Here is a 25,835-nt window from a genome sequence, read left to right as displayed (position 1 = left end):
CCTATTGTGCTGGGTGAAGAGCTGACTCGTCCCCCGACGAAACCAAGTGTTTTAGAAAAACCTCACTCCCAGGCAGCCCTCTCGGTGCCCACCCTATGTTAGCAGCTGAGATCCAAGTGACAGGAACGTAATCGCCAGCCGGGGGATGCTGCTTAACACGGGCCCTGAGATTGGTTAACCTCGGCAGGGTTTCCTGCTCCCATCTCACCCCGTGAAACCACGCTGAAGTAGGAACCGAGGGTCCGCTTTCTCTTGGAACTTCTGTGATGGGCAGCTCCGGCCCGACCCCCCTAAGATCTCCCCGGTGGTCGTGTGACCTAATCAGCGAGTGGGAGCCAGCCTCAGACTGGGAATCTCAGGGCCGAGGATAATGGGAATTTTCAGGCTCGAGGGAGCGCTCAAGTCCCTTTACCTGGGCCACGCACTCCTGGAGGTTGGCGGCCACTTTGTCCTGCTCCTCTCTGAGGATCTTGTAGAGAATGGCCCGGCGCTCGCTGTCTTTTCGGAGCATGAAGAGGCCCGAGTCTCGGTCTTCCGTGGGCGGAGAAGCGCCGCGGTCCTCGGAGGCCAAGCTCTCGTCCGGAGCACTAGACGCCGGGGAAGGAATGGGGTCAGAGGTCGGGGCAGTTGGTGCTGCACACCCAGAGAGACTGCTACTCTTCGGAAACCCTAGCGCTGTCCTCCCTGGGTGCAGACCAGGGACAGAGGGAGGGAGGGAAGGAGGGGCCGTCCTCTGATTTACCGAAAGAAATAAGCTGGCCCGAGGAGACCGACGTTAGACCAAGCGATCGACCAGTGCCACAGTCGGAGGTGTTTTTACCCTCCTCGGGTCAGTATGGGAGAGAAGCGAGGAAAAAAGGACTGGTTTTGTTTTAAATCCACATTTAAATTTAAATCCACATCCGTCAGGGCCGCTGGGCTACTTATATATCTGGGCACTGTGGTATCCGGCAAGCGCTTCCTGTGTGTCGAGCACTGTACTAAACGCGGGGGTAGATAAATGATAATCAGATGCCATATGATGCTCACGCTCTAAGTAAGAGGAAGTCCAGGCACTAGATTCCCATTTTGCAGAGGAGGGAACTGAGGCAGAGAGAAGTTAAGTGATTCGTCCAGGGTCACACAGCAGATAATCAGTGGCAGAGCCGGGATTGGAACTCAGGTCCTCTGACTCTCATGTCTGTGCTCTCTCCACCAGGCCACGCTGCTGCCTGGGGAACACCGAGCTGGGGAATGTAGCCCCGCTGGGGCCCACTGCTTGCAACATAATGAGATGGTGACAGGGACTGTCTGCTCTGGCCATCTTCTGCTTATCCCAGGGTTTAGCACAGTGCTCTGGCATAGAGTAGAAGCTTACCAAACACCGAATACTAATGCACGAGGCGCAGCACAGGCCAGTGGACAGAGCACGGGCCTGGGAGTCAGAAGATCGTGAGTACTAATCCCGGCTCCGCCACTTGTCTGCTGTGTGGCCTTGGCTAAGCAACTTCACTTCTCTGTGCCTCAGTAACCTCATCTGTAAAACGGGGGTGAAGACTGAGAGCCCCATGGGGCACAGGGACTGCGTCCAACTCAATTTCCTTGTATCCGCCCCAGCGTTTAGTGAGCGCTTAACAGATACGGCAATTATTATTATTATGACCATTACGATTATTTTACCTCAGCAGATGGGAGAGGTGATGCTTAGCTTTAACCTCCGAGACGGAGCGCCTTGTCTTCTCAAAGAAGATGTCGTGCTGCAGGTCGCAGTCCGGGGAGACGGAGCCGTGCTCGCTGCTGCTGCTGCTGCCGGCCTGTTCTCCCTGGGTGGGCAGCGGGAGGGATGTGCTGCGCGAGTAGTCTGGGTGGGACCCAGGAGAGGGAGAGAGGGAGAGAGAGAGAGAGAGAGATAAGGCACTAAGCTGGGGGCCTGTAGTCCCCCTGTGACATTAAGCAGCTGGAGACCCGGACACCAGCACGTCCTAGCAGGGGAAGATCCCACTACCCACGGTCGAGGTGGGATAATAAAAATTATCGTGGTATCTGTGAAGCGCCGCTTACTATGTGTCAGGCCCTGGGGTGGATACAAGCAAATCAGGTTGGACACAGTCCCAGTCCCACATGGGCTCACAGTCTCCATCCCCATTTTACAGATGAGGTAACTGAGTCACAGAGAAGGGAAGAGACTTGCCCAACGTCACACAGCAGACATGTGGCAGAGCCAGGATTAAAACCCATGACTGTGTCTGCCCGACAGCAACGCTATCCTTCTCTGCCCCTGGGGGAGACTGAGTCAGGCTTGAGGGTGAGTTCGGGAAGAGCAAAACGGTGCCTGGTGATCAACTGTTTTGCTGTCTGTCTCCCCCGTTTAGACTGTGAGCCCGTCACTGGGCAGGGATTGCCTCTATCTGTTGCCGAATTGTACATTCCAAGCGCTAAATACGTAGCAAGTGCTCAATAAATACTACTGAATGAATGAATGAGTGAATGAATGAATGAACTGCTGCCATTCTTCACAGACACACACCCGCTGCCACGCTGCTAAGAGAGCAGGATTAGGTGGGTTCTTTTGGAGACCATTCCAACGGGCTGCCCAGGGGCAGGTCACACCCCTGCCCACATCCACCCATGTACTCTCCTAATCCACCACTTCCCCTTCCACACAACCTTTGCAGGTCTCTTCATCCTCCAAAATCTAAACGATCGTGTGTCTCCCCTGTTTGACTGTAACTCCTTCAGTGAAGAGATTGTGCCTTTCAACTCTGTTATCTTCTCCCAAGCACTCAGTACAGTGCTCTGCATAGCAGGTGCTCAATAAATACCATCCACTGATTGGCAGGCCGTTTGTGAAGCAGAGTTCTCGGGGCCCCCGGGCTGCAATGCAATTACCTTGTACAGAGGAGGGAGTTTGCTCACCTACAAAAGTCTGGCCCATTATTTCCCTCCAGTTTTCTTCTAGGAAACCCTTCCTTCCTCTGGTCCCTTTCTGAGAGCAAATGCTAAGAGTGCAATCTACTGATCAAGCAGTGAGTGGTATTTATTGAGCGCTTACTGTGTGCAGAGCACTGTACTAAGCACTTAGCAAGCAGGGAGGCCTTGAGGTCGCCCTCCGTCCACAGTGACTGTCCGAGGGGAGGAGGAGCGGGTGTCAGCTATCGAGTGCCACTTGGGAAAGTACAACAGAATTCCTAGACAAATTCCCTGTCCATAAGGAGCCCAACACTCCAGCGGGGAAGAAAGACATAAAAATCTCGATGGCCACCAACTCCAAAGGCATTCGGAGACCCCTCGGGCTCCTTCCCCGGAAACGTCATGCCCCGAGAGAGACCGAACCCTCTGGGAGGTGACTTGGGAGGAAGGGCTGGGGAGCCTCACCTGTCGGCTTGAACGCCACCCGGCTCTTCTTGCCCTTGTTCACCTGCTTGAGGAAGGGGTCTCGGAGCAAGTCGGCGGCAGTGACGCGGCGCCCGGGGTCCGGTTCGAAGCAGAGCAGGATAAAGGCCTTGGCTTCGGCCGCCAGCGGCTCCGGGATCTCCGGATGGATTTTAAACATCCCCACCTGGTTTGGGATTCGGACGAGGCCCCGGTCACCCGAGTCCCCTTTGCGAGGTCGAGGACGGTGGACGCCATGCTCGTCTGACCGACCCGAGGAGCTGGAGAACTCCCGTCTCTTGTAAGCCCCTCAACGTGCGGCCTGTCTGTCCACAGCCACGCCTGGGCTCCGGACCCTTCCGCCTCCGTCCCCAAAGCCACCGGCTACTTCCATTCCCTCCTACCCCATCAGCCCGCCGGCCAGCTAACTGGGGAATCGAGTACTGGCACGATTGCACGAAGCACTTAGTATAGTGCTGTGCACACAGGAAGTGCTTAATAAATAGAATTGACTGATTTATGTATTCATTCATTCAATAGTATTTGTTGAGGGCTTACTATATGCAGAGCACTGTACTAAGCGCTTGGAATGAACAAGTCGGCAACAGATAGAGACAGTCCCTGCTGTTTGACGGGCTTACGGTCTAATCGGGGGAGACAGACAAGAACAATGGCAATAAACAGAGTCAAGGGGAAGAACATCTCGTAAAAACAATGGCAACTAAAAGAGAATATTAATTGAGGGGCCCAGAACTCAAGATTCCTCCCTTCTCCTCTGTCTCTACCCCCACCCCCTCAGCCCCCGAACCCCTGTGGTCTTTTCTTCAGGGCCCGAAGCCCGACACTCCCACGCCCCGTCCCGGCCACCATAACCTGGCCAAGCACCGGCCCCGGTCGAGGTGGCCCGTGCCTAGTTGGGATAACGCTGAGGAGCGCTCTGAGCGGAGGTCTCTGGGAGGCGAAAGAAGGTATCGCTTGCAGGCTAGAGGCTCAGATCCTTCCGGCCTCCGAGACTCACCTTAAACATGGCCGCTTGGGGTTCCCCGAGCTCGTGAAACGGGGGCTTGCCTGTTGCCATTTCGATGATGGTGCAGCCCAGGGACCAGATGTCAGCGGGGGCACCGTAACCGCGAGGTCCTTTATCGATAATCTCAGGGGCCATATACTGCAGAGTGCCTGGTTGGGGCCCGAAAATCACAACAAAACCAACAGTGACAACAGAAAACAACCATGTTTACGTTAGACGGGAGTTTCAGGGTCTTCGGGTCGATGGGTCCTGCGTGGTCCGGGCTCAGACACAACAGGCCCGCCCAACAGCTGTGCCGCCTTTGGTGCTGCAAATAATACTGCCTCTCTCCCAGCCGAAGTGCTCGCTATGTGCCAAGCCCTGTGCTCAGCACTAGGGAAGATACGAGATAATCAGATCGGATCCAGGCCCGTGGGGCTCAGAGTCCAAGTAGGAGGGAGAAAGGGTATTTTAAGACTCTTTTACAGATGGGGAAAATGAAGCACAGAGAAGTGAAGTTACTCGCCCAAGGTCACATAGCAGACGAATGGTGAAGCCGGGTCGTCTGAGCTCCAGGCCCGAGCTCTTTCCAGGACTCCACACTGCTTCCCTAGGTGTCCTGGTGCTCTTAAATGGGACACTGAACTACCCTGGGAACAAAGAAAAGCTCCTCCACCTGCTAGGGAAAGAGAGAAAGAGCAACTCCACAGAGTTCTGCTAGAGGCCCAATCCCGGGGAAGTAACGGGCCTGAAGAAGAAAAAAGTTGCCTATCATCTGGCCAGGTGTTTTTTCTGATCGTCTCCCATCTCACCGAGATAGAACGCAAGCTTAAACTGCCTCGCTAATGGACTGGAAGACCTTTGGTGCATCTCCACAGGAAATCCAAATTGCTGGGATTGCCATTTCCTTTTGCGTGCCTCTCCCCCTCGAGAAATGTGTTTCTGACAACGCTTTCAGTGAAGTCGACTTTATGCAAACCGACAGGTTCCCACCCACAGCTGAAACACCCCACACCGGCTGGGGCTGTTGGGAAAGAGACAGGCTCAGGATGCTACAGACGATGAGGAAATCCATCTGGCCTCTGAAAAGGGAGATCCTTTCTTATGACCCAAAATCCTTGCCGGCGATCAGAGCTGCTAATACTGTCAGTGAAAAACCCTCACCTGGAATGCCACCTCTTCATAATACACATTTCTTCCCCGAGGAAAGGTTGAAAGCTAGGTCTCAGTAGTACAGAAATCACTGAGCCAGACAGCGGTAGCTTATTTACCTCGAATGACGGCCCAGCTCCCAGAATCAGCTGGGCTTCAGTTACGAATATTGGACTCGGAGGACCCTGACTGAGAGCGATTTGACCCGGCACAGCTACCTGCAAAGGCTACCAACCGATACAAAGAAAACAAGCATCGTGCCACAAACGTCAGGATCCTCTTGGGGACTGATGAAACCGCTATGGCCAGAGAGAGGCATTGAACGGAACCAGGCTGACCGAAGGTGTCGGGATGCTGGTCAGTACAGTGCTCGGCACACAGTAAGCATTAAACAAATACCATTAAAAACAAACAAAAACCAATCTGATTAGCATGTATCTACCCTAGCACTTCGGACAGCGCCTGGCACCTAGTAAGCGCTAAAAAAATACCATTAAAAAAAACAACCCAAGATTACTCCTTGTCAAGCAGCCAGTATTAAGGTTGGGGAAGCAATTTTCACCTCTCAAAAACCTAAAGCTGCCCTCTCACACAAAAGAGGCGGCTCCTCTCTTCTTGGACAAGTGGAAAAAAACCACCAAATGCCACGAAATCTCATCGTTAACAAATCGAGAACATCTACCTGGGAGAAGAGGAGCACATCCCAGATACGATCCTCTTACCTACCAGTGAATGTCTCGGTACAGGGATTCACGCCCGCCAGTCGCTTAGACGTGCCAAAGTCGGAGATCTTGACCACTCCACTGTAGGTGTTCACCAGCACGTTATCACCCTGAGGACAAGGAGAGGAGCTGGGCAAAAGCGGAGGAGGCCTCCAACTGCCCCTCTCCCCGACCCACCTCCAGATTCCACCGAGTCTTACAAAATCCCTAAGTGAAAATCCTGTCTCATTTGGTTCTGAATACGCTCGCCCTTTCTCCCTCTCCTTTAAGCGCTCCTCAAGCTACTGTTACACAGATGTCTTTTCTTAAGTATCAGGAAGAGTCCCCTGAGAAAGTTACCTTGATGTCTCTGTGAACTATCTGATTCTCGTGGAGGTATTTGAGGCCCTCCAATATCTGCTTGGTATAAAACTTTATTGTGGGCTCCTTCATCGGGCCCCATTTCGATCTCAAAAGAGCAGAAAGACTTCCTAGGGAACAGAAGATGGAAAGTACATGTTAAAAGCACAATAGGGCCAGGATCAGAGCTACTACTGTTTCACCAGGGTGGGGAGGGGGGAAAATCGCGTGAAAAAGATTTAAATCGTCTCCTCAACCTCTTCTTAACACTGTTCTGTTTTTAGGTAGCTCATCTATTAGAGAACATCTTCATTTCAAAGTGGCAAGATGTCCGGTCACAACAGCGCTTGGTCACAGCTAAAGCTACCACCCGGCCAGCCAACCTCGCCCACCCTTGATCATCTCCTTGACTGAGCACTGCAATCCCGACTGGTGGATTACATTCAGCATTATGGAAAAATTGCATTTGCTTAGTAATAATATAGTATTTGTTAAGCACTTACTAATGCGTATTTAAGTGCTACTGTAGATACAAGATCATCAGGTCAGGTACGGTCCCCGTCCCACATGGGGCTCACAGTCTAAGCAGGAGGGAGAATGGGGATCGAATCCCCATTTTACAGATGAAGAAACCGAGCCCAGAGAAGTTAAGCGATTTGCCCACTGTCGCACAGCCGGCGAGTGGCGGAGCCGGCATTAGAACCCAGGTCTTGGGACTCCCAGGACCGTTTTGCCCCATTTTGCTGAAAACTGCATTGCGATTCTTCCCAGTCTGGAAATTTGGGAAATTCTGTAACCGGTACCCAAGAAAGCCAAGGGCAGCATGAACTAGGATCAATTTAATTAACAAGAGGGCAGGGAATTACGGTTCCCTCTCTGGAAAAGAGAAGCTGCGTGGTGAATACCGGGTGACAAGTAATAACAACTCGGGGAAGCAGGTTAAGGCCCGAGTGGGGGGTGGGGAGTGGGTGTTAGGGTCTCCTGGGCTTTCCGGGTGGCAGAGGGGAATTAGGGATACGGCTGTGAAGGGCACGACCTCCGGGCACTTGCTCCATAAAGATTTTAATGTAGCCATCTTCGGACACGGAGCCGAGGTACCGCACGATGTTGCGGTGCTTCAGGTACTTATGCAGGGCAATCTCTTCGTGGAGCGGCTGAGAATACCTGGGCAGGAACAAATGGAGGCCGATGGAACCAGCTCGGAGACGCGTGTCTAATACAGTGCACTGCACCCAGTGAGTGCTCAGTAAATACCACTACCATCTCGCTCTATCGTTCCCTCTCCCTGAAGAGCAAACCCCTGCTTACGGCAACACTCCATGCCACGCTGCAGAAGCCCCAGTAGTTTTCTCTATACCCTGATTGTCGGTTCCTTGGTTACAACCCTGTCCCCAGAAAAGCCCTCCTGCTCTCAGGTCAGAGCTGCTGCAGACAGAATGGTAAGAGGAAAGAGTGATGGGGCAAATTTTAACCCGGCGAGGATGTCGTCACCTATGCCATGGGGCGACCGGGTAGCTGCAGCCATGAGTTCACGACCAGCAAGGCCTAAAGCCTGGGTAACAGTGGCAGGGGGGTGGGGGTGACGGGGGAGAGGCACGCGGTCTCTACGTCCGAGACGTGGGGCCACTCACCGGCTGTCTCTCTCAGGGATTTCCTTGATGGCTATGCGCACCTGGTTGCTCAGATCCCTCCCGGCATACACCACACCGTAGGTGCCCTTGCCCAGGATCACTCTCTCTCCGTTCTCGTCGTAGTCGTACTCGTACTGGAAGGAGGGAGGAAGGCGGGGTAGATCGAGCACGCCTCGCCCCGGAGACGTCACTTCCCGCGCCCCGGGGCAAAAAGTTCCCAAGAGCGGGAAAGGATTTCTAAACAATGTGCTCCCACACCTCAAGTCTGGCCAGCTCATCGAGGTGGGTGGGAGAGGGCACTACAGGTGCAGGTAGGAATGTGGACAGAGTTGGACTCCCCTCAATCACCGTGGCAATCTTCGGGTCGAGTCCTACCTTCTTCAAGCGGGATAAAGCCTGGGGAGAAGCATTTGGTGCTTCCTGATGGCGCACACCTCAACACAGTGTGAAAACTGATGACTCTGGCAGAATGAGACCAAAGAGCGGGAGACTTCACTTGCTCTTTGAGGGGTGGAGAGAAGGGTGCTCTAAAACGTAGAATAATCGCTACTATTTATGAAAGGCAATCGGGTTGGATTTGACGTTTGCTTAGATCGAGTGGAAAAAGAGCCCAAGGATGAATGAAATGCTACCGAAAGCATCCAACGCACTAGGGTTTACTCTTACACAATCATGGCACCCTAGTCCCGATTCAACGCCCTCCAAAAATCCAATGTCCCATAACAAAACTCCCCCGATTACTTCCAGCCCCCAAAGTGAGGCAAACGCCTCCCCGGCCCACAACCATCTTTTAGACTGTGAGCCCATTGCTGGGCAGGGATTGTCTCTATCTGTTGCCAAATTGTACATTCCAATCTCTTAGTACAGTGTTCTGCACACAGTAAACACTCGATAAATACCAGGACTACTACTTCTATTACTCATGATTCTGATTTACACAAGTGCACTCTGTCCCAAGATCTTTGCTAGACCATGTGACCGTAGCTACTTCTTGGGCTCCTCACACTAGTAAAGATGTATTGGTGTGATTCCCCATTTTATCCACTCATTTATCACTTGGTTTCCATGGAACCAACTTACAGCGTTACTCTGAGAACCCCTATAATTGCTTCCAAATAAGATAATTACAACCATTATTATATAATCGTGGCATTCGTTAAGCACTTACTACCTATCAAGCAGTGTTATAAGCGCTGGGATAGATACAAGGTAATCGGATGGGACGTAGCCCCCATCCCACATGGGGCTCACAGTCCAAGCAGGAGGGAGGACAGCAAAGAATGAGAAAAGGGACGCCTACGATCGCTAGGACTTACCTCCAAATTATCACCATCGACCTCTCCTTCTAACTCCACCGAGCTGCCCGCAGCATCACTCAGAATCTCCTTGACCAAAGAACAAAACCTGGAAGAAACAAATGCCACCACAACAGCTGGGTAACGGATTTTGGCTGGGTTGGATTCCCGTTTGTGGCGTCTCAACGAGCAGCCGACTGACGGGTCAAGGGTATAAATTTGGACGATAATAGACTCTTAGAGCATGAAAACCCTGTGGATTGTTGGGGATTCATTCTACTTAGACTGTGAGCCCCATGTGTGATGGGGACTGCGTCCAACCTGATCTTTTGCCCAATTGTACATTCCAAGCGCTTAGTACAGTGCTCTGCACATAGTCAGCGCTCAATAAATACTATTGAATGAATGAATTTGCTTATATCTGTCCCAGCACTTAGCATAGTGCCTGGCACACAGTAAGTGCTAAACAAATACCACAATTATTATTACTATTATTATTAACAACTTGCCCCTACCCCAGTGCTTAGAACAGTGTGAGACACTTAATAAGTGCTTAACAAATACCATTATTATTATTATAATTATTATTGAGCGCTGTGTCTAGAATGCTCTACTCGGTGGTTGGGAGACTGCAATACAATAGAGTCAGCAGCTACGATCCCTGCCCTCCAGAAGCTCACAACCCAAAGACAGCTCACTGGGTACTAGTGTTAAACACAATGAACTGAACATTATGACTGTTGCGATGTCAGATACACCGTTTAATTAAGGCAAGACATAATGCACACAGTAGTCCCTCCAAAGGACACCAGAGGAAATTTTGATTGAGATGTCAAAAGATTGCAACCTCTGCACACTAACAGTTAATATCAACCGTAATGTTCATCCCTTTCAATCGCAGGCACTCAAATGAACAACAGGTGTTGGATTCTCAGCAGAAAGCTGTTAATGTGCCTTTTAAAATGGATCCGTGGCTCAGACGCACAAATCCAAAATGACATTAACTCACCTACTACACTGATGTTCCGTAGAAAAATATATCTGGAAGTCATCAGAGTTGTTGTGGACATAAAGAAAGCAACATCGTTCGTCAAACTTGGAGATGCTGTAAAATTTCCAATACAAAAGCTCACTCATAGTGCACAGTGAAAGAGATGTCTCTGATTTTGTGAGATGCCATGTATAATTGCTTTTCTTCTCATTTCAAGATGCTACAAAGAGCCTCTCTCAACCGATCCCCAAATTTCGACCTTTGCGCTCCAGGCACGACAAATACGACAAACCCGTAAATGATTCTGTCTCACTGGCTTCTTTGCGTTTTTGATTACCCCTGAAAATGACAAGATTTTTATTGGATGGACTAGTGACCCTGGACAGAGTTAGTGGCCGCTCGCTGGCCGCTATTTATGCCCTTACTTAAAAGAATAGATCGGATTACCTAATTAATCAATTAAGTCCATTCTAACCACCTTAAAATGTTCTTGCTGGGGGTTTTCTCTAACCCTCCGATACTCTGGTTTTGTGGCCTTTGCAAAGTTTACCTTGGTTTAAACATCTCCCTCCTCTTACACACCATCCCCTTCTCCACTCTGTGAACCTCTGAAGTATTTTGACCTGAATAGTGAAAAATTAAAAGCCCTTTTCAGCATCTGTTTGTTCCCTGACGTTAGATAATGACAAATCTTTAGTTGGTTCACACAAGATGTCTTTTGATGAATAGGTTGGGAAGGAGAACACTGCAGATTTAATATTTACATTCTGAGTACACAATCACAAACAAAATCCCATTAATCACTTTGATTTACTGCAACTCATTTTCATTGCTCTTTGCTAATGTAATATTTAATGTATTTTTCTCATCACTGATTTTTAATATATTTATATTGCTTCGATCGATTCTTTTAAATCTTGGGAATACAATAATGTTCTTTCTAGATTTCCTATGGAAACTACTCTCTGCTTAAAACTCTTCCACTTAGCACTCTATTTCGTGGAATCAACCGACAACAATAACCAGGGAATCTCTTTATAGGTTTGGGAGGAAAAACCCCAAGTTTTCTTCCCTTCCTTAGAAAAAAATTATATCGCCTTTGCTCAGGAAAGGATATCCCAGGGAGATTTTTTTTTTTTGGTCTAAATGATTTTACAAATGCAAACCGAGACTTTCTAACCTCCTTAGCAGTGATTTGATATCTGTAAGCCCGTCAAACGGCAGGGACTGTCTCTATCTGTTGCCGACTTGTTCATTCCAAGCGCTTAGTACAGTGCTCTGCACATAGTAAGCGCTCAATAAATACTACTGAATGAATGAATGAATATCACCACCGCCCCAGCCTCTCCTACCCCCTTCAATCCCCCCCAGCCCCGGGACTCTGTTATCTCCACTCTGATTATAGTTCAAATTATCCTTGCAACCGATGGATTTGTGCTCGATTTCCGTCATTATCTCCCAAACCAAGGCTATCATCAGCAAACCTAATTTAGGGCACAGAGTCCAGCCTGATGGTCTTCTATTGACCCCAGCACTTCATACAGTGCTTGGCCAAGAGTGTCCGCTGAGTCAATACCACAATTACAGTAACCCGATGGCATAGCCTCAGTTTAGGGCACACCCCCTCCGAGAGATTCTCTCTTTGACCATTTCCAAGTCAGGGGGGCCTACCGAATCCCATAGACAGATTCTGGAAGAGCCGAGGCTGGGGGCGAAAACTACAAGAGGTTTTCTTCCCAGACATCACCTTCATTAGGTTCTAAAACGCATTTTGGGTCCCAAAGAACACGTGTAAAATGGCCGAGACGAGAACAAGCTTTCATCAAATGCACTAACCTTATTCCCCTAATGGAACAAGCTGTGAAATTCCATTCATGAATCTGCGTCTGCCGAAATCAAAAATAGCCGTCAAGACTCGGTATTTCAATGCAGCATCTCTAGCACATTTCCACAGTGTTGTAAATTGAACAGAAATTGTTCTCTTTTTCCTCAACTCCTTACTGCACCTTCAGCTCAGGATCTGGGGATCTTAATTGAGTAATAATAATAATGAAGGCATTTGTTCATTCATTCATTCAACAGTATTTACTGAGTGCTTACTATGTGCCTAGCACTGTTCTAAGCGCTAGGGTAGATACAAGATTATCAGGTTGTCCCACGCAGGGCTCACAGTCTTAATCCCCATTTTACAGATGAGGTAACTGAGGCACAGAGAAGTTAAGTGTCTTGCCCAAAGTCACCCAGCTGACAAGTGGCGGAGCCGGGATGAGAACCCATGACCTCTGACTCCCAAGCCCGGCCTCTCTTCACCGAGCCACGCTGCTTCTCTGTGTCAGTAAATCAAGACACAACCTAGTGGGCAGTTAACAAAATACTTTCAGAATCTGCCACGTTGGCAAGAGCAGAACTAGTCATTCCTCTTGGGGGAAAGGACCCCAATTCGGGCCCAGGAGGAGGAGTGTCCAGTCCGAAGTCTACCAGCGGGAGGACGTTTGCGGAGGACATCGGAGTCCAAACTTCCTTGAGGCGGACGGGAGGATCAAGGGGAGACACGGGAGGCGTGAACTGGATCCCCGGGGAGAGACGTGGGGAGGACAGCCTGTAGACTATAATCTCCTTGTGGGCAGGGATGGTGTCTACCAGCTCTGTTGTATTGTCCCTTCCCAAGAGCTTAGTACAGTGCTCTGCACCCAGGAAGTGCTCGATAGGGGCCACTGATTGATGGATTCGGAGACCCAGTAACCAAGAGATGGGAAAGGAGTCTTGCAGACTGGATCGAAGGGGAATGACCCGAGCAAGGAGAAAGAAAAAAAAGGGGTGGCGGGAATCCCAACTTTGGAGCCCACCCCTGGCGAGGAGTCAGGAGCCAGTGGGACATCAGTGAGACTGGATCCCGGCTCACAGGGCACTGACCATCTAATGGAGGAGTTGACAGACTAAGCCTCCTTTTGGTGGAAACTGCCACGGTGTGCACTTGAGAGAACGACAGGTTCAGAAGCAAGCCGGGATGTGCCACCAATGCCTCTCAAAAAATGAATTCACCTGCTCCTCAAAATGCGAGTGCCAACTCGGCGCCGGCTTTTGCAGAACACAAATTTCTGATTTCCTCCCAATGGCCGCAGAATTCCCGAGGCTCAACGGACCGGAGGCCCCAGTGTTTGCAGCGTGTTGCGGTGCCTTTATGAAGCAGGATGGCTGAGTCTATTTGGAATTGAAAGCGGAGCCCGTCTGACCTTACGAGTGATATTGTGGGTCTCCGCTTGCGAGGTCCGTGAGTCATTCTGTTTCTATTTTGACTGGGGAATCTGCTTACTCTCTTCTGACCTGCATTTTCTTTCTGAAGGCCTGGTTTATTTTTAGAGCCAGCTATGGTTACTTCGTTTTCACCTTAAATTCTTAAGAAATCAAAACCCATTCTTTTCAGGCTTGTGTCCGTGAGAAGTAGAGGGGGCCTCGCGGAAAGGACACGGGGCTTGGAGCCGGAGGACCTGGGTTCTAATCCCGGCTTTGCCACTTGCCCGCTGGGTGACCTTGGGCAAGTCGCTTCACTTCTCTGTGCCTCGATGTCCTCATCTGTAAAATCAGGATTCAGTAATAGTTCTTCCTCCCTTCTTAGATTGCTAGCCCCACAAGGGATAAGGAATGTGTCCAATCTGATTGTACTGTATCTACCCTAATGTTTACTTAGTACAGGGCTTGGCTTAAATACCATGGTAATTATTACTCTTCTTCTATGGTAAGGATAGAAAACAATTATCTTCATTAAAAAGTAGCCACGCAGAGGAAACAGAACCCTACGTTCAGGTGTGTGCCCATAGGTACACACACGGGCACACACGCACACACATTTCTTAAGCTACTTTTCCGTACAGCTGAAAATGATTGCATAAAATGAAAACTAAGTTAAGCAATTTCGGACTCACTGGAAACAAAAGTTGTGAAATCAACCCCATTACCCACCCCTAGCTCTTTTTACCTGCCGATGCGCATTGTATTTGTATACTTATATAGACAAATGTACAACTGTACAGAGAAGACATTTAAATATGGAGCATTTACATGTTGATGTGAACAGTCAATTATTTATCCTCCGATTTCATCCTGATATACTTGTACTTCCTCCTGTTAAATCCTTCCTCCTGTGCCCTTTATTTGCAGATTATTTTTGTCTGCATCTCCCTCATTAGATTGTAAGATCTTTCAGGGCAGGGAAAATGATCTTGCATCTGCTTTCTGAACCAAGGGCATGATATAGTGCTTAGCCCTCAAGAGACACTCAGTAAATTCCAGTGATGGATCGATTGCTCCCTAAAACTCCGAAGCAAATACCCAATCTCTATGAACTTCATGGGGGTAGTGGGGACCCAGGGCCTGTTTCACCTGTGATTACAAGGTCTTCTTGGTCCAGTTCTTTACCCAAAGGGCAGGTCTGCCCACGGAAACCAGAGCAATTCCACCTCGGATTAACGGACACGCGGGGAGGTGGAAGGAGCTTTCGGCTACCCTTACCGTTTCAGTAGGGGAGACGTGCCACAGAGAGACAGTCCTCTCTTCCACCTCCTTGTTGATAGAAATGTAAGATGGCTGGTAGACTTTCGTCGGCTCTATGATGAGAACCTTAAACAGAGATTTCTAAAATGGTGGCTGAGGCGAAACAATCACAGCCATTTAAATAAAATAAAAAACCCAAACCCTGTCCTCTCCCAGATTTACCCATAACTGTAGAGAGCACCACAAGCCTGCCTAATAATCCCATAATCTTGGCATTATCCTTGACTCCTTTCTCCCATTCATTCATTCAATCGGATTTTCTGAGTCCTTACAGTGTACTAAGCGCTTGGGAGAGTGCAGTACAACGATAAACAGATACATTCCCTGCCCACAACCGACGAGCGTATTCGATCGGTCACCAAATCCCACCCGTTCTACCTTCACAGCAGCTTTAAAATTCATCCTAGTCTCTCTGTCCAAATGGTCGCCACACTAATCCCAGCATTTATCCTATAATGATAATGATGATGCTATTTATTAAGTGCTCACTGTGTGCCAGGCACCGTTCTAAGAGCTGGGAGAGTGGCTTAGTTGAAGGAGCACGGGCTTGGAGTCAGAGGCCATGCGTTCTAATCCTGGCTCCGCCACTTGTCAGCTGTGTGACTTTGGACAAGTCACTTAACTTCTCTGTGCCTGTTACCTCATCTGTAAAATGGGGATTAAGACTATGAGCCCACGTAGGACAACCTGATAATCTTGTATCTACCCCAGTGCTTAGAACAGTGCTTGGTACACAGTAAGCGCTTAACAAATGCCATCATTATTATTATTATTACAAGATAATCGGGTTGACACAGTCCCTGTCCCACATGGTGCTCACAGTCTTAATCCCCATTTTACAGATGAGGGAACCGAGGCACAGAGAAGTGATTTGCCCAAGGTCACACAGCAGACAAGTGGCAAAATTGGGATTAGAGCGCATGATCTTCTGACTCCCTGGTCCATGCTCTATCCACTAGCCACAGTGCAATGGCTTCCTCGCTGAACTCCCTTGCCTCTTCGCAATCCGGTCCTTACTTCGCTCTGCTGCCCAGATCAAAAGCTGTTCAGTCCAGGTCTCCCCACTCCTCAAGAACCTCCGGTGGTTGCCCATCCTCCTCCGCATCCAAGATAAGCTCCTTGCCCTTGACTTTGAAGCACCCAACCAGCTCGCCCCCTCTACCTTTCCTTGCTGATTTCCTCCCACAACCCGGCCTGCACGTTTCACTCCTCTAACCCCAACCTCCTCACATTATACCTCTATCTCGTCTGCCTCACAAATGTCACCTCGCCCACGCCCTTCCTCTGGTCTGGAACTCCCTCCCACTTCATGTCCAACAGACCACCGCTCTGCCTATCTTCGAAGCCCTCCTGAAATCACATCTCCTCCAAAAGACCTTCCCTGACTAAGCCCTCGCTGCCCCAATTTATCCGCCCTATTGCGTCATTTCCTCTATGTGCCCTCCTTTCTGCATCTCCTATGAAGTTGGACTTGTAAATCTTATGCACTTTGATTTGTACCCCACCCCTGGAGCACTTATGTACATATCCATCTGTAATTTATTTTAACGTCTGCCTCTCCCTGTAGACTGGAAGCCTCCTGTGGGCAGGGATCATGTCTACCTACCCTATTGTACTGTACTCTCCCAAGAGGTTGGTACAGAGCTCTGCACACAGTAAGCGTTCAAAAATTACGTTTGATTCAAAGGGGCTGAATTTTGTCACTCAAAATTAATGAAAGTGCACAAAACACATACGAATATGAATATTTTGATGCTCTCCTTGTTAGCTTCGGCTTTAGAATACAGAATTTAGGAAACTAAGAGTCCTGTGCTTTTTGCCCCAAAGCCAGTAAATAGGTAATACTATTCAGATTTTCTCTTCTTTATGGTTTCCGTCCTTTTTCCAGTTAGTCTCTAGCTACTGGTTTCAAGCAGGTTTGTGTCAACACAAATTTTTGAATTTCTTCCTGAAGTCGAAAAGACCCCAAAATACAGATTTTTATCCCTGCGATGTTATATGTACTCTTTCTATTTCAGAATCAGAAAATCTTTTTTTGCATATTGCTTTATAAATTTTTGTTTCTCTAAAGGTTTCACATATCTCTAAATGCTTTTGCCCCTATAGCTAAATACAGAAAACACCTTCTTGGAAAATGGGAAGTTCTGTCCTCCACTTGACTGAATGTTAGGTTGGCTTTGGGGGTGATATGATAAATATGAAGAGTTTGAGATTTCTTGAAAATACCTAAGTTCACTTCTAAAGAGCTTCACTCGGACATCAAAATGTTTCCGCTTCACTAGATCTTAACTTCCCTTTCCAAGTCTGGATTTCTTATGACTCTTGGAGAGCTCTCAGGATCAAAGACATCGACTATGGAAAATATCAGAGCATCCTAAAAGTGGCCCAATTATCCAATTCTTTGAAGAAACATTACCATTGTCCATTTAATTTTCTGTGTATTAGATTTTACAGTACAAGGCTCCAAGAACATGGGGTACTAACTCTATCTATTCCACGATCAAATGCCATTCAAAAGGCTCTTGGCTATAGTTCATAATTACTTGAACCGCAAAAACTGTCCACGGACAATTACAAAAGTCAGGAAATCCCATAAAAGGATATCGTGGGAAACAAAAAACCAAACCACTATGGAATTGCCTGGAAGACTTTCCTGCTTCTGGACCCCTCAACTTTTCCCAGGTTCTTTTCCCTCCACCTTGTAGTCGACTTTGTTCTGAGAAATCCCAAGGTGTGTACATGGTGCCTGAGGAAATGAGTTCACGAATGTCTTACTGGAAACCTGAGTCCATTGGGGATTTCTTTAGTTGCTTCAAAGATGATGTCTAGCCAGAAATTAAGCCTTTCTTGCCTGGACGAGTGTTCTACGACCAGTTTCCTGAAGCGCTGAATTAATAACAGGTTCTGGACGAGAGAGCGGAGGTACCTAGAAAACATGCAACAATCAGGGGCCGAGGCAGGGTGGTCCAGTAACCCCGCGTCAAGAGTTAACCTGCTTCTGAGCCCTGCTTCTCGGCCTTATAATACGTGTCCCCACAAGAACTCCTGAGCACAAACGAGCAGCCGCACAACCAACACAGGCTGGTCCTGAGATCGGTCAAAGAATATCGCACTTCTCTGTTTCGGTCAACTCTGACTTACAGGCCTTTGGAAGGGAAGGCTGGGTCAGGGATATGTTACTTCTTTCCTTGGGTGTCTGCCCTCCTCCTCCTCCTGCCATTTTTTTTACTAGGAGTGCCTGTGGGGCAGAGGTAGGGCCTCTATCAGTATTCGTGCACTTTTTCCCAGTGCTTAGTCCAGGGCTCTGCCCCTTGGAAGGACCTAGTAAAGGCTGTATAACCCTACCGCCCTCATTGGCATCTGGGGCTGTGTGACCATGGGCATGACACAATCTCTCGTTCTGGGCTTCAGTTCCCTCATCTGTCAAATGGGAAAACGATAACTGTCTTCTCTCCCTACCTCTTGGGATTGGGAGCTCCCTGGGGGACCCAGACTGGCTGAGCTGATTCTCGCTCAGAGTTTAGCTAGGTGTCTGGGGCACGATCGTAATAATAATGGAATTAATTTTTATTAAATGTTACTACTAAAAATAGTGGTATCCGTTAAGTGTTTACTATGTGCCAGGCACTGTACTAAGCACCGGGGTGGATCCAAGCAAATCAGGTTGGACACAGTCCCCGTCCCACGTGGGGCTCACAGTCTCAATCCCCGTTTTACAGATGAGGGAGCTGAGGCACAGGGAAGTGAGGTGACTTCCCCAAGGTCGCACAGCAGACAAGTGGTGGAGCGGGGATTCAAACCCATGATCTTCTGACTTCCAGGCCAGCGCTCTATCCTCTTCGCCGTGCCGAGAGTACTTAAGTGCTCGCTGCCACCTAACACGCTTTGGGTGTGGCCCAGGCACGGGCTACTCACCAAACTGGAGGTTTCAACTTAAAGAGCCTCTCCGCCGCTTGTACCGCCTTGCCAACGTCATTGGCCAACATGCTCACGTTGAAGAACTGTCCGACATCCCAGTAGTTATTCATTTTTTCCAAGCTGCCTTTCCTTCCCAATAAACTGTTCAGCCGGACACCTGGGAAGTGTGAATGGCGATGGGGTCACGTGATCTCACCACCCTGAAAGGGACCGTGATGTGGTAGGTCCCCGACATAACCAGACCAAGTGCAGGAAAAGCAGACCCTTCTATCTAGCGGCTACCCACCCGCGCTCTTGGAAAATGAATGATATTACATAGACCCAGGCGGAAGGGAATCCAGGGCAGAGCATGCGGGACTGACCTTTGACGACCATTACCTATTTTTCTCAGTTCCACAGAGGTTTCAAATTGTTGGCCGGCCACGATCAGCAAGATCGCCAGATTGATTCCGGAATAGAGAGACGACTGCAGCTCAAATCCCTGCCGGTACCTGCAGTTACAAGCACACCCGGTTCCCATTTCAGTCCTCTAGACGGTAAGCTCACTGTAGGCAGGGAATGTGACCTTCTACCCCGGTATTTAGCACGGTGCTTGGCACATAGTAAGGACTTAATAAATACCATAATTATCCTATTATACTCTCCCAAGTACTTAGTACAGTGCTCTGCACACAATTAGCACTCAATAAATACGACTGACAGACTTGCTTTCTCCTCGCACATGAAACAAAATGAAAAGAACCCATGTTGCTCCCTGAAGGCAAAAATCAGCCTGTGAGAAAATATTTTTGTTTGCTTAGTCCAACAGCTTTTTTTAAGTACTCTCTCCAGGCAAATTAAAAACCCATTAATGGTTCCGACAATCTTAAGAACTGTGAATCACAATGCCCTGGGCTGCTGCTCTTGGAGACACACTATTCATGTAATATGGCAACTCATGTTCTGGGTTTTAAAACATGTTTTCATTCCTAAGGCATTTTGATATTAGCCATTTTTGCCTGCACTGAAATTCAGTGAGTATCTATTCAGTATTCAATCAGTATTTATTGAGCGCTTACTCCGTGCAGAGCCCTGTACAGAGCATCTGGGGGAGTATGATAAAGTTAAGAGACATTATTCCTTCCCATAAAGGGCTTAAGCACAGACAGTAGGATAAAATTACAGGCAAGGGGATAGCGCAGGGCATTAGAGTCTGTGCTGAAATGGCCGCGGGGTGGGAGGGAGTGGAGGAGCAGAGCATACAGCAGGGAGATGAGAAGATAGTCAGAGAAGGCTTCCTGGAGGAGATGGGAATGCAGAAGGGCCTTCAAGATGGGAAAAATGATGGTCTGTCAGAGGTAAAGTGACCGTGGCTCAGTGGAAAGAGCAAGGGCTTTGGAGTCAGAGGTCATGGGTTCGAATCCCGGCTCAGCCACTTGTCAGCTGTGTGACTTTGGGCAAGTCAGTTCACTTCTCAGTGCCTCAGTTACCTCATCTGTAAAATGGGGATGAAGACGGTGAGCCCCACGTGGGACAACCTGATTCCCCTGTGTCTACCCCAGCGCTTAGAACAGTGCTCGGCACATAGTAAGCACTTAACAAATACCAACATTATTATTATTATTATTTAGGTGAAGGGGGAAGGTGTGAACCAAGGGTCAGCGGCCAGAGAGATGAGACTGAGCCCCAGGACGCTGAAGTCAAGGCTACTCTACCTATACGCTTTCAACGTTTACTTGTTGGGCATTCCAAAATGTTCCCTTGGGAAAGTCCATCTTCTGCACCATCTTTTCACAGAGAGGGTGCTTTAAAAGAAAGCCACACATCTAAATCTTTGGGGCAGCAGAGCCGACCATGACAGCTTATAAGCAGGAGGACAAAAAAAAGAAATTCTGCTTGCTCTCTCCAAGACAATTTCAAGGAGGCAGAGGCACACCCACAGAGATACACAGACCCACACCCACACAAACACCACAGCCCCCCAACCTCACTTGCCCTTCCAGGGACCGGGGGGAGCGGCTAGTTAACGGTGAAGATGGGGTGGAGGGGGTGTTAGCGGAGGCCGCTGCTTCATTACCACTGGATGGCCCTGTCTCGGCTCTCGTTGTCCTCGCAGTCCGAGTCGAGGAACATGTCCTTGTAGATCCGGCCGCACAAGCAGAACATGTCCGGGGCAGGATGGTCGCAGGCCTGCAGCACCTGCAGCATCACCTGCAGCGCCTTCTCCCGGTCGCCAGTTCCGTTCCTCCTAATAATAATAATAATAATAATAATGTTGGTATTTGTTAAGCGCTTACTATGTGCCGAGCACTGTTCTAAGCGCTGGGGTAGACACAGGGGAATCTGGTTGTCCCACGTGGGGCTCACAGTCTTAATCCCCATTTTACAGATGAGGGAACTGAGGCACCAAGAAGTGAAGTGACTTGCCCAAAGTCACACAGCTGACAAGTGGCCGAGCTGGGATTCGAACCCGTGACCTCTGACTCCAAAGCCCGTGCTCTTTCCACTGAGTCACACTGCTTCTCACGCTACTCCTGAAAGGCAACCAACGGTGGATGGTGGGTGGGCTCAGGGACAACCCGCCCCTTGCTCGCCCCGCTTGACCACCACGATTTGGTCATCACCCGGCTAGTGATCAGCTCTCGCCGCAGAGATGAGGGCTGATTCATTTCATTTTCAAAATGTGGCGACGCTGTAAGTGGGCTGCTCGATCGTCTCCCCTGGTCCCGGGCCCAGTTCCATCTGCGGGCAGGCCTCAGCTAATGTGAGCGGCCCTACCCAACCCATTGATTTGCGGGGAGGGAAGGGGCCTCATCACCCTCGGAAAACCTCTTTTGCATCGATGAAGAGGGTCTAGGCCAACAGCCCAGGGAACCTAGTCCCGGTCCCCAGCCTCGGAGAAGTGCGGGGGGCAGGGTGGGATGGGAGACACGCTCCCTGTCAGAAAGCCGCCCCCAAGAAGAGACAGAAAATTGCAGGGGGTTAAGCAAATTCACCTCTTCTTTTCTGCAATGCGAAACACTCCACATATTCATTCCCTCTTGCTAATTCCCTCTTGCTAATTCTGCTGCATTGTACCCTCCTAAGCGTTTAGTACAGTACCCTGCACACAGTAAGCACTCAATAAATACCTTCGATTGATTGATTGATTGATTCCCTATCTTAGATGTCCCTCGGTAAAGGGGACCGGGACATCTTGCCTATTTTCCAAGCCTGTGGGCTGTGTGCTTTAAGTCTATTTATCGACGGTTTCCCTGTGGCTATCAGTCCCCGCTGAGGGGTTATGGAAAAGATTCCATAAATGGGTAATTTTCTCCAAAACTGCCTTTCCCCCCTGCTGTGGATGAATGCTTTACTACCAGTATTGAGGATGTGGGCTGCTTATACAACGCACCTCGCCAATCGTATTGCCTGAGACTGGGCGTCCAATCAAGGCGAGTGTCAACAGATAAGGAGGCCAGTGGGCTTGTTTTTGAGACTCTGATTTAACTCCCTTCGAAGCCCTTCTGAAATGCCTCTCACCCAGGATGAATTGTTCTTTCCCCAGGTCTCATCCTGGCCCCTCTCATCTTGGCACTCGTGCACTCATTACCTCTTACTGCATTTTTGCACCCAGCGCTTTACGTACTCGATGGAAGCATTCCTCCCTCTTATTTGTAAGATATTTTATGTCTCTCTCTGCAGGTAGAATGATAGCTCCTTGTTGGAGCTGCCTTCTTCTACCTTGATGATCTCCGGTCTCATCCCACTCCAGTCCACACTTCACTCTGCTGCCCAGACCATTTTTCTACAGAAGACGTTCAGACCTTGTTTCCCCACTCCTCAAGAACCACCAGGGGTTGCCCATCCACCTCCACATCAAACAGACACTCCTCACTACAGGCTTTAAAGCAATCACCTTGTCCCTCGAATCTCACCTCGCTTCTCTCCTGCTACAACACAGCCCACACATTTCATTCCTCTAATGCTAACCTTCTCACTCTAACTTGATCTCATCTATCTTGCCACAAACCTCTCGCCCCATGTCCTGCCTCTGGCTACATCATCTCCGACAATTACTCTCTCCACCTTAAAAGCCTTACTGAAGGCCTCCAAGAGGCCTTCCCTGACTAAACCCTCTTTTCCTCTTCTCCCACTCCCTTCTAAGCCACCCTGACTTACTCCCTTGATTCATCTGCCGCACCCCCCCCCCCCAACCCTACAGCACTTACGTACATACCTGTAATTGTAATTCTTTACATTAATGTATGTCTCCCCCTCTAGACTGTAAGCTCACTGTGGGCAGGACATGGGTCAGTTTTATTTTTATATTGTACTCTCCAAAGTGATTAGTACAGTGTTCTGTGCACAGTAAGCGCTCGATAAATAAAATTGACTGATTACTATTATTGCACTCTCCCAAGAGCTTCATACAGTGCTCTACAAATAGTAGGTGCTCAATAAACATGTTTGATTGAAAACCTGATTGAGAAGATACATTTTCCAATCGACAGTTCATCTTCCGTACTTTAATACAACAGGCTGACTTTCAGCAAAAGTAATTGGAAAGAGGCTCAGTTTATCTCTCTGTTAATAGCTGGGCCTTAGAGAAAATGAAAAGCTTAATGAGATATAAAAGGTCTAGATGTCTGTGTGGGCAAACTGTATCTAGTGTGCAAGTTTATGAAAAGAATACATTATGCCTCAAGTGCTTCATTATAAATGCCATCATGGGCTTTTGTTTGCTACATCTAGATTTAACTTCCATTTTTCATTAATTAAACCTCCTTCATGCACTACCAACTAAAGCCAGTTTGGGCGGATATAAAAACCATTTGCTAATGAGAAGCATAGGCAGTTTTACAGCTTAAAAGTCACCACTCAAAAATCAGCTTTAAAAATCACCAAAGGGATTTAGACTAACAGTTTTCAGATCAGCTTATAACTGCCTGGTCTCTATGGCACCTTGGAATATGTCAAGGGTCAGACCCGCAGAGGGAGAAGCTAAATGTTTAGTCGAGGGGGGAAAAAAAGATCTCAATGTCGCCAGCTCCTTTTTAGTACAAGCAGAGGCTGCCACGTTTCCCGTCTGTCTGTAGGAAACGTGTCTAACCCTCTCTGTTGGACTGGACTCCCCCAAGTGATTAGTACAGTGTTCTGCACAAAGTAAGCACTCAATAAATATCTCTAATTGGTGAGGAGATTTGAACCTACCTCTTTTAGCCCAAGTGTTTCGGACTGGCTGTGTCTGTTCCCATGACCACACCGACCTCTGGTTCTTTAACTGGTCCTTATGTCAGGGCTACAGAGGGTTGTGCTCTACCCAGGTACTAACTGAGGTATTGATTAAGGGCTCACTATGTGCCAGGCACTGTACTAACTACTGGGGTAGATACGGCATAATCAGGTTAGGCACAGATGCCACGTGAGATTCAGTCCTTGCTCATGGTCAGAATATGTGGAAAAAAAAAACCCCGAAAACTCAATTGGCTTGAGAAACAGCATAGCCTAGTGGATGAAACACGGGTCTGGGAGTTAGAAGATCATGGGTTCTAATCCCGACACAGCCCGTGTCTGTTCTGTGGCCTTGGGCAAGTCACTTCAGTTGTCTGTGCCTCAGTTACCTCATCTGTAAAATGGGGGTTAAGACTGTGAGCCCCACGTGGGACAGGGACTGTGCCCAACCTGATTAACTTGTATCTATCTCAGCACTTAGAACATTGCTAGACACATAATAAGTGCTTAATAAATATCATCATTATTCTAATTTTTTTTATTATTATTCAGTGTTTGGGGGTTGGGCTACTTCAGACAGTCCCTCTAGACTGTTAACAGGGATTGTCTGTACTACTGTATTGGAATAATAATGAATAATTACGGTATTCACTAAGTGCTTAACTCTGTGCCAGGCAAATTGTACTTTCCCAACTGCTTATTAGAGTGCTCTGCACACAGTAAGCGCTCAATAAATATGATTGAATGAATGAACTTGCATCTAACCCAGTGCTTAGAACAGTGCTTGACTCATAGTAAGCACTTAAATACCATGACGAGCATCACCATAATAATAATACCAATAACAATAATAATTGCCTAACCTGCAGTTTCAAGGAAACTCATGGGGCCATGAACTCTCAACCCATTTGGAGGACAACAGACCCGTCCTAAAATTAAACTAACTTCAATCTTTTTTAGAAAGACGACCAACAGAAAATGAATCACGTTAAGCCATGTGACAATTTAGAGGTTTACGTTGGCCTGGGTCCACCCATTCCAAACAGAAGCAGCGGTGACTTGGCAGAAACTCCCTCGGATCGCCACTACTGCCCTGCGGACTCAAGGAACCCAGGCCAACGGGCAGCCTGCTTCTCCACCTTCTATCGCCAGATTAGAGCTCCCTTGGGGGGAGACGGAGATTGGCGTTGCTACAGGTTAGGACATCTTTTAGTGGATAGAGCACGGAGCTGGGAGTCAGAAGGCCCATCTGTTTATTGTCGTATTGTACTTTCCCAAGCATTCAGTTTGGTACTCTGCACACAGTAAGTGCTCAAGAAATACAATGGAATGAATGAATGAAACAAATGAAGGACCTGGGCTCCAATCCTAGTTCTGCCACTTGCCCGCTGGGTGACCCTGAGCAAGTCACTTCACTTCTAGGTGCCTCAGTTACCTCATCTGTAAAATGGGGATTAAGAGGATGAGCTCTAGGCATTGTGCAGTGGATAGAGCACGAGCCTGAGAGTCAGAAGGTCGTGGAGTCTAATCCCTGCCCCGCCCCTTGTCTGCTATGTAACCTTGGGCCAGTCATTTCACTTCTCTGGGCCTCAGTTCCCTCATCTATAAAATGGGGATTGAGACTGTGAACTCTACATGGGACAGGGACCGTGTCCAACCCGATTGGCTTGTATCCACCCCAGCATT

General features: G+C 48.6%; 1 protein-coding gene across 1 annotated transcript in view; it reads right to left on the bottom strand.

The window, feature by feature from the left end:
• Positions 1–25,835, bottom strand: part of MAP3K15 (mitogen-activated protein kinase kinase kinase 15) — a 55,422-nt gene that overhangs the window by 5,512 nt on the left and 24,075 nt on the right. The window contains exons 8-23 of the mRNA XM_029079580.1: positions 21,013–21,183; positions 19,335–19,447; positions 18,954–19,113; positions 17,814–17,964; positions 14,997–15,104; positions 12,324–12,373; positions 10,506–10,601; positions 9,518–9,605; positions 8,202–8,335; positions 7,607–7,734; positions 6,571–6,701; positions 6,236–6,341; positions 4,370–4,527; positions 3,355–3,538; positions 1,660–1,840; positions 413–587 (exon numbers count right to left, since the gene is read on the bottom strand). Coding sequence (XP_028935413.1) covers positions 413–587; positions 1,660–1,840; positions 3,355–3,538; positions 4,370–4,527; positions 6,236–6,341; positions 6,571–6,701; positions 7,607–7,734; positions 8,202–8,335; positions 9,518–9,605; positions 10,506–10,601; positions 12,324–12,373; positions 14,997–15,104; positions 17,814–17,964; positions 18,954–19,113; positions 19,335–19,447; positions 21,013–21,183 — 2,134 coding nt within the window. The remainder of the gene's footprint in view (positions 1–412; positions 588–1,659; positions 1,841–3,354; positions 3,539–4,369; positions 4,528–6,235; positions 6,342–6,570; positions 6,702–7,606; positions 7,735–8,201; positions 8,336–9,517; positions 9,606–10,505; positions 10,602–12,323; positions 12,374–14,996; positions 15,105–17,813; positions 17,965–18,953; positions 19,114–19,334; positions 19,448–21,012; positions 21,184–25,835) is intronic.

Source organism: Ornithorhynchus anatinus, chromosome 15 (assembly GCF_004115215.2).
Source record: "Ornithorhynchus anatinus isolate Pmale09 chromosome 15, mOrnAna1.pri.v4, whole genome shotgun sequence".
In the NCBI taxonomy this organism is placed as follows: Eukaryota; Metazoa; Chordata; class Mammalia; order Monotremata; family Ornithorhynchidae; genus Ornithorhynchus; species Ornithorhynchus anatinus.
This window is presented reverse-complemented; position numbering and strand designations above follow the sequence as displayed.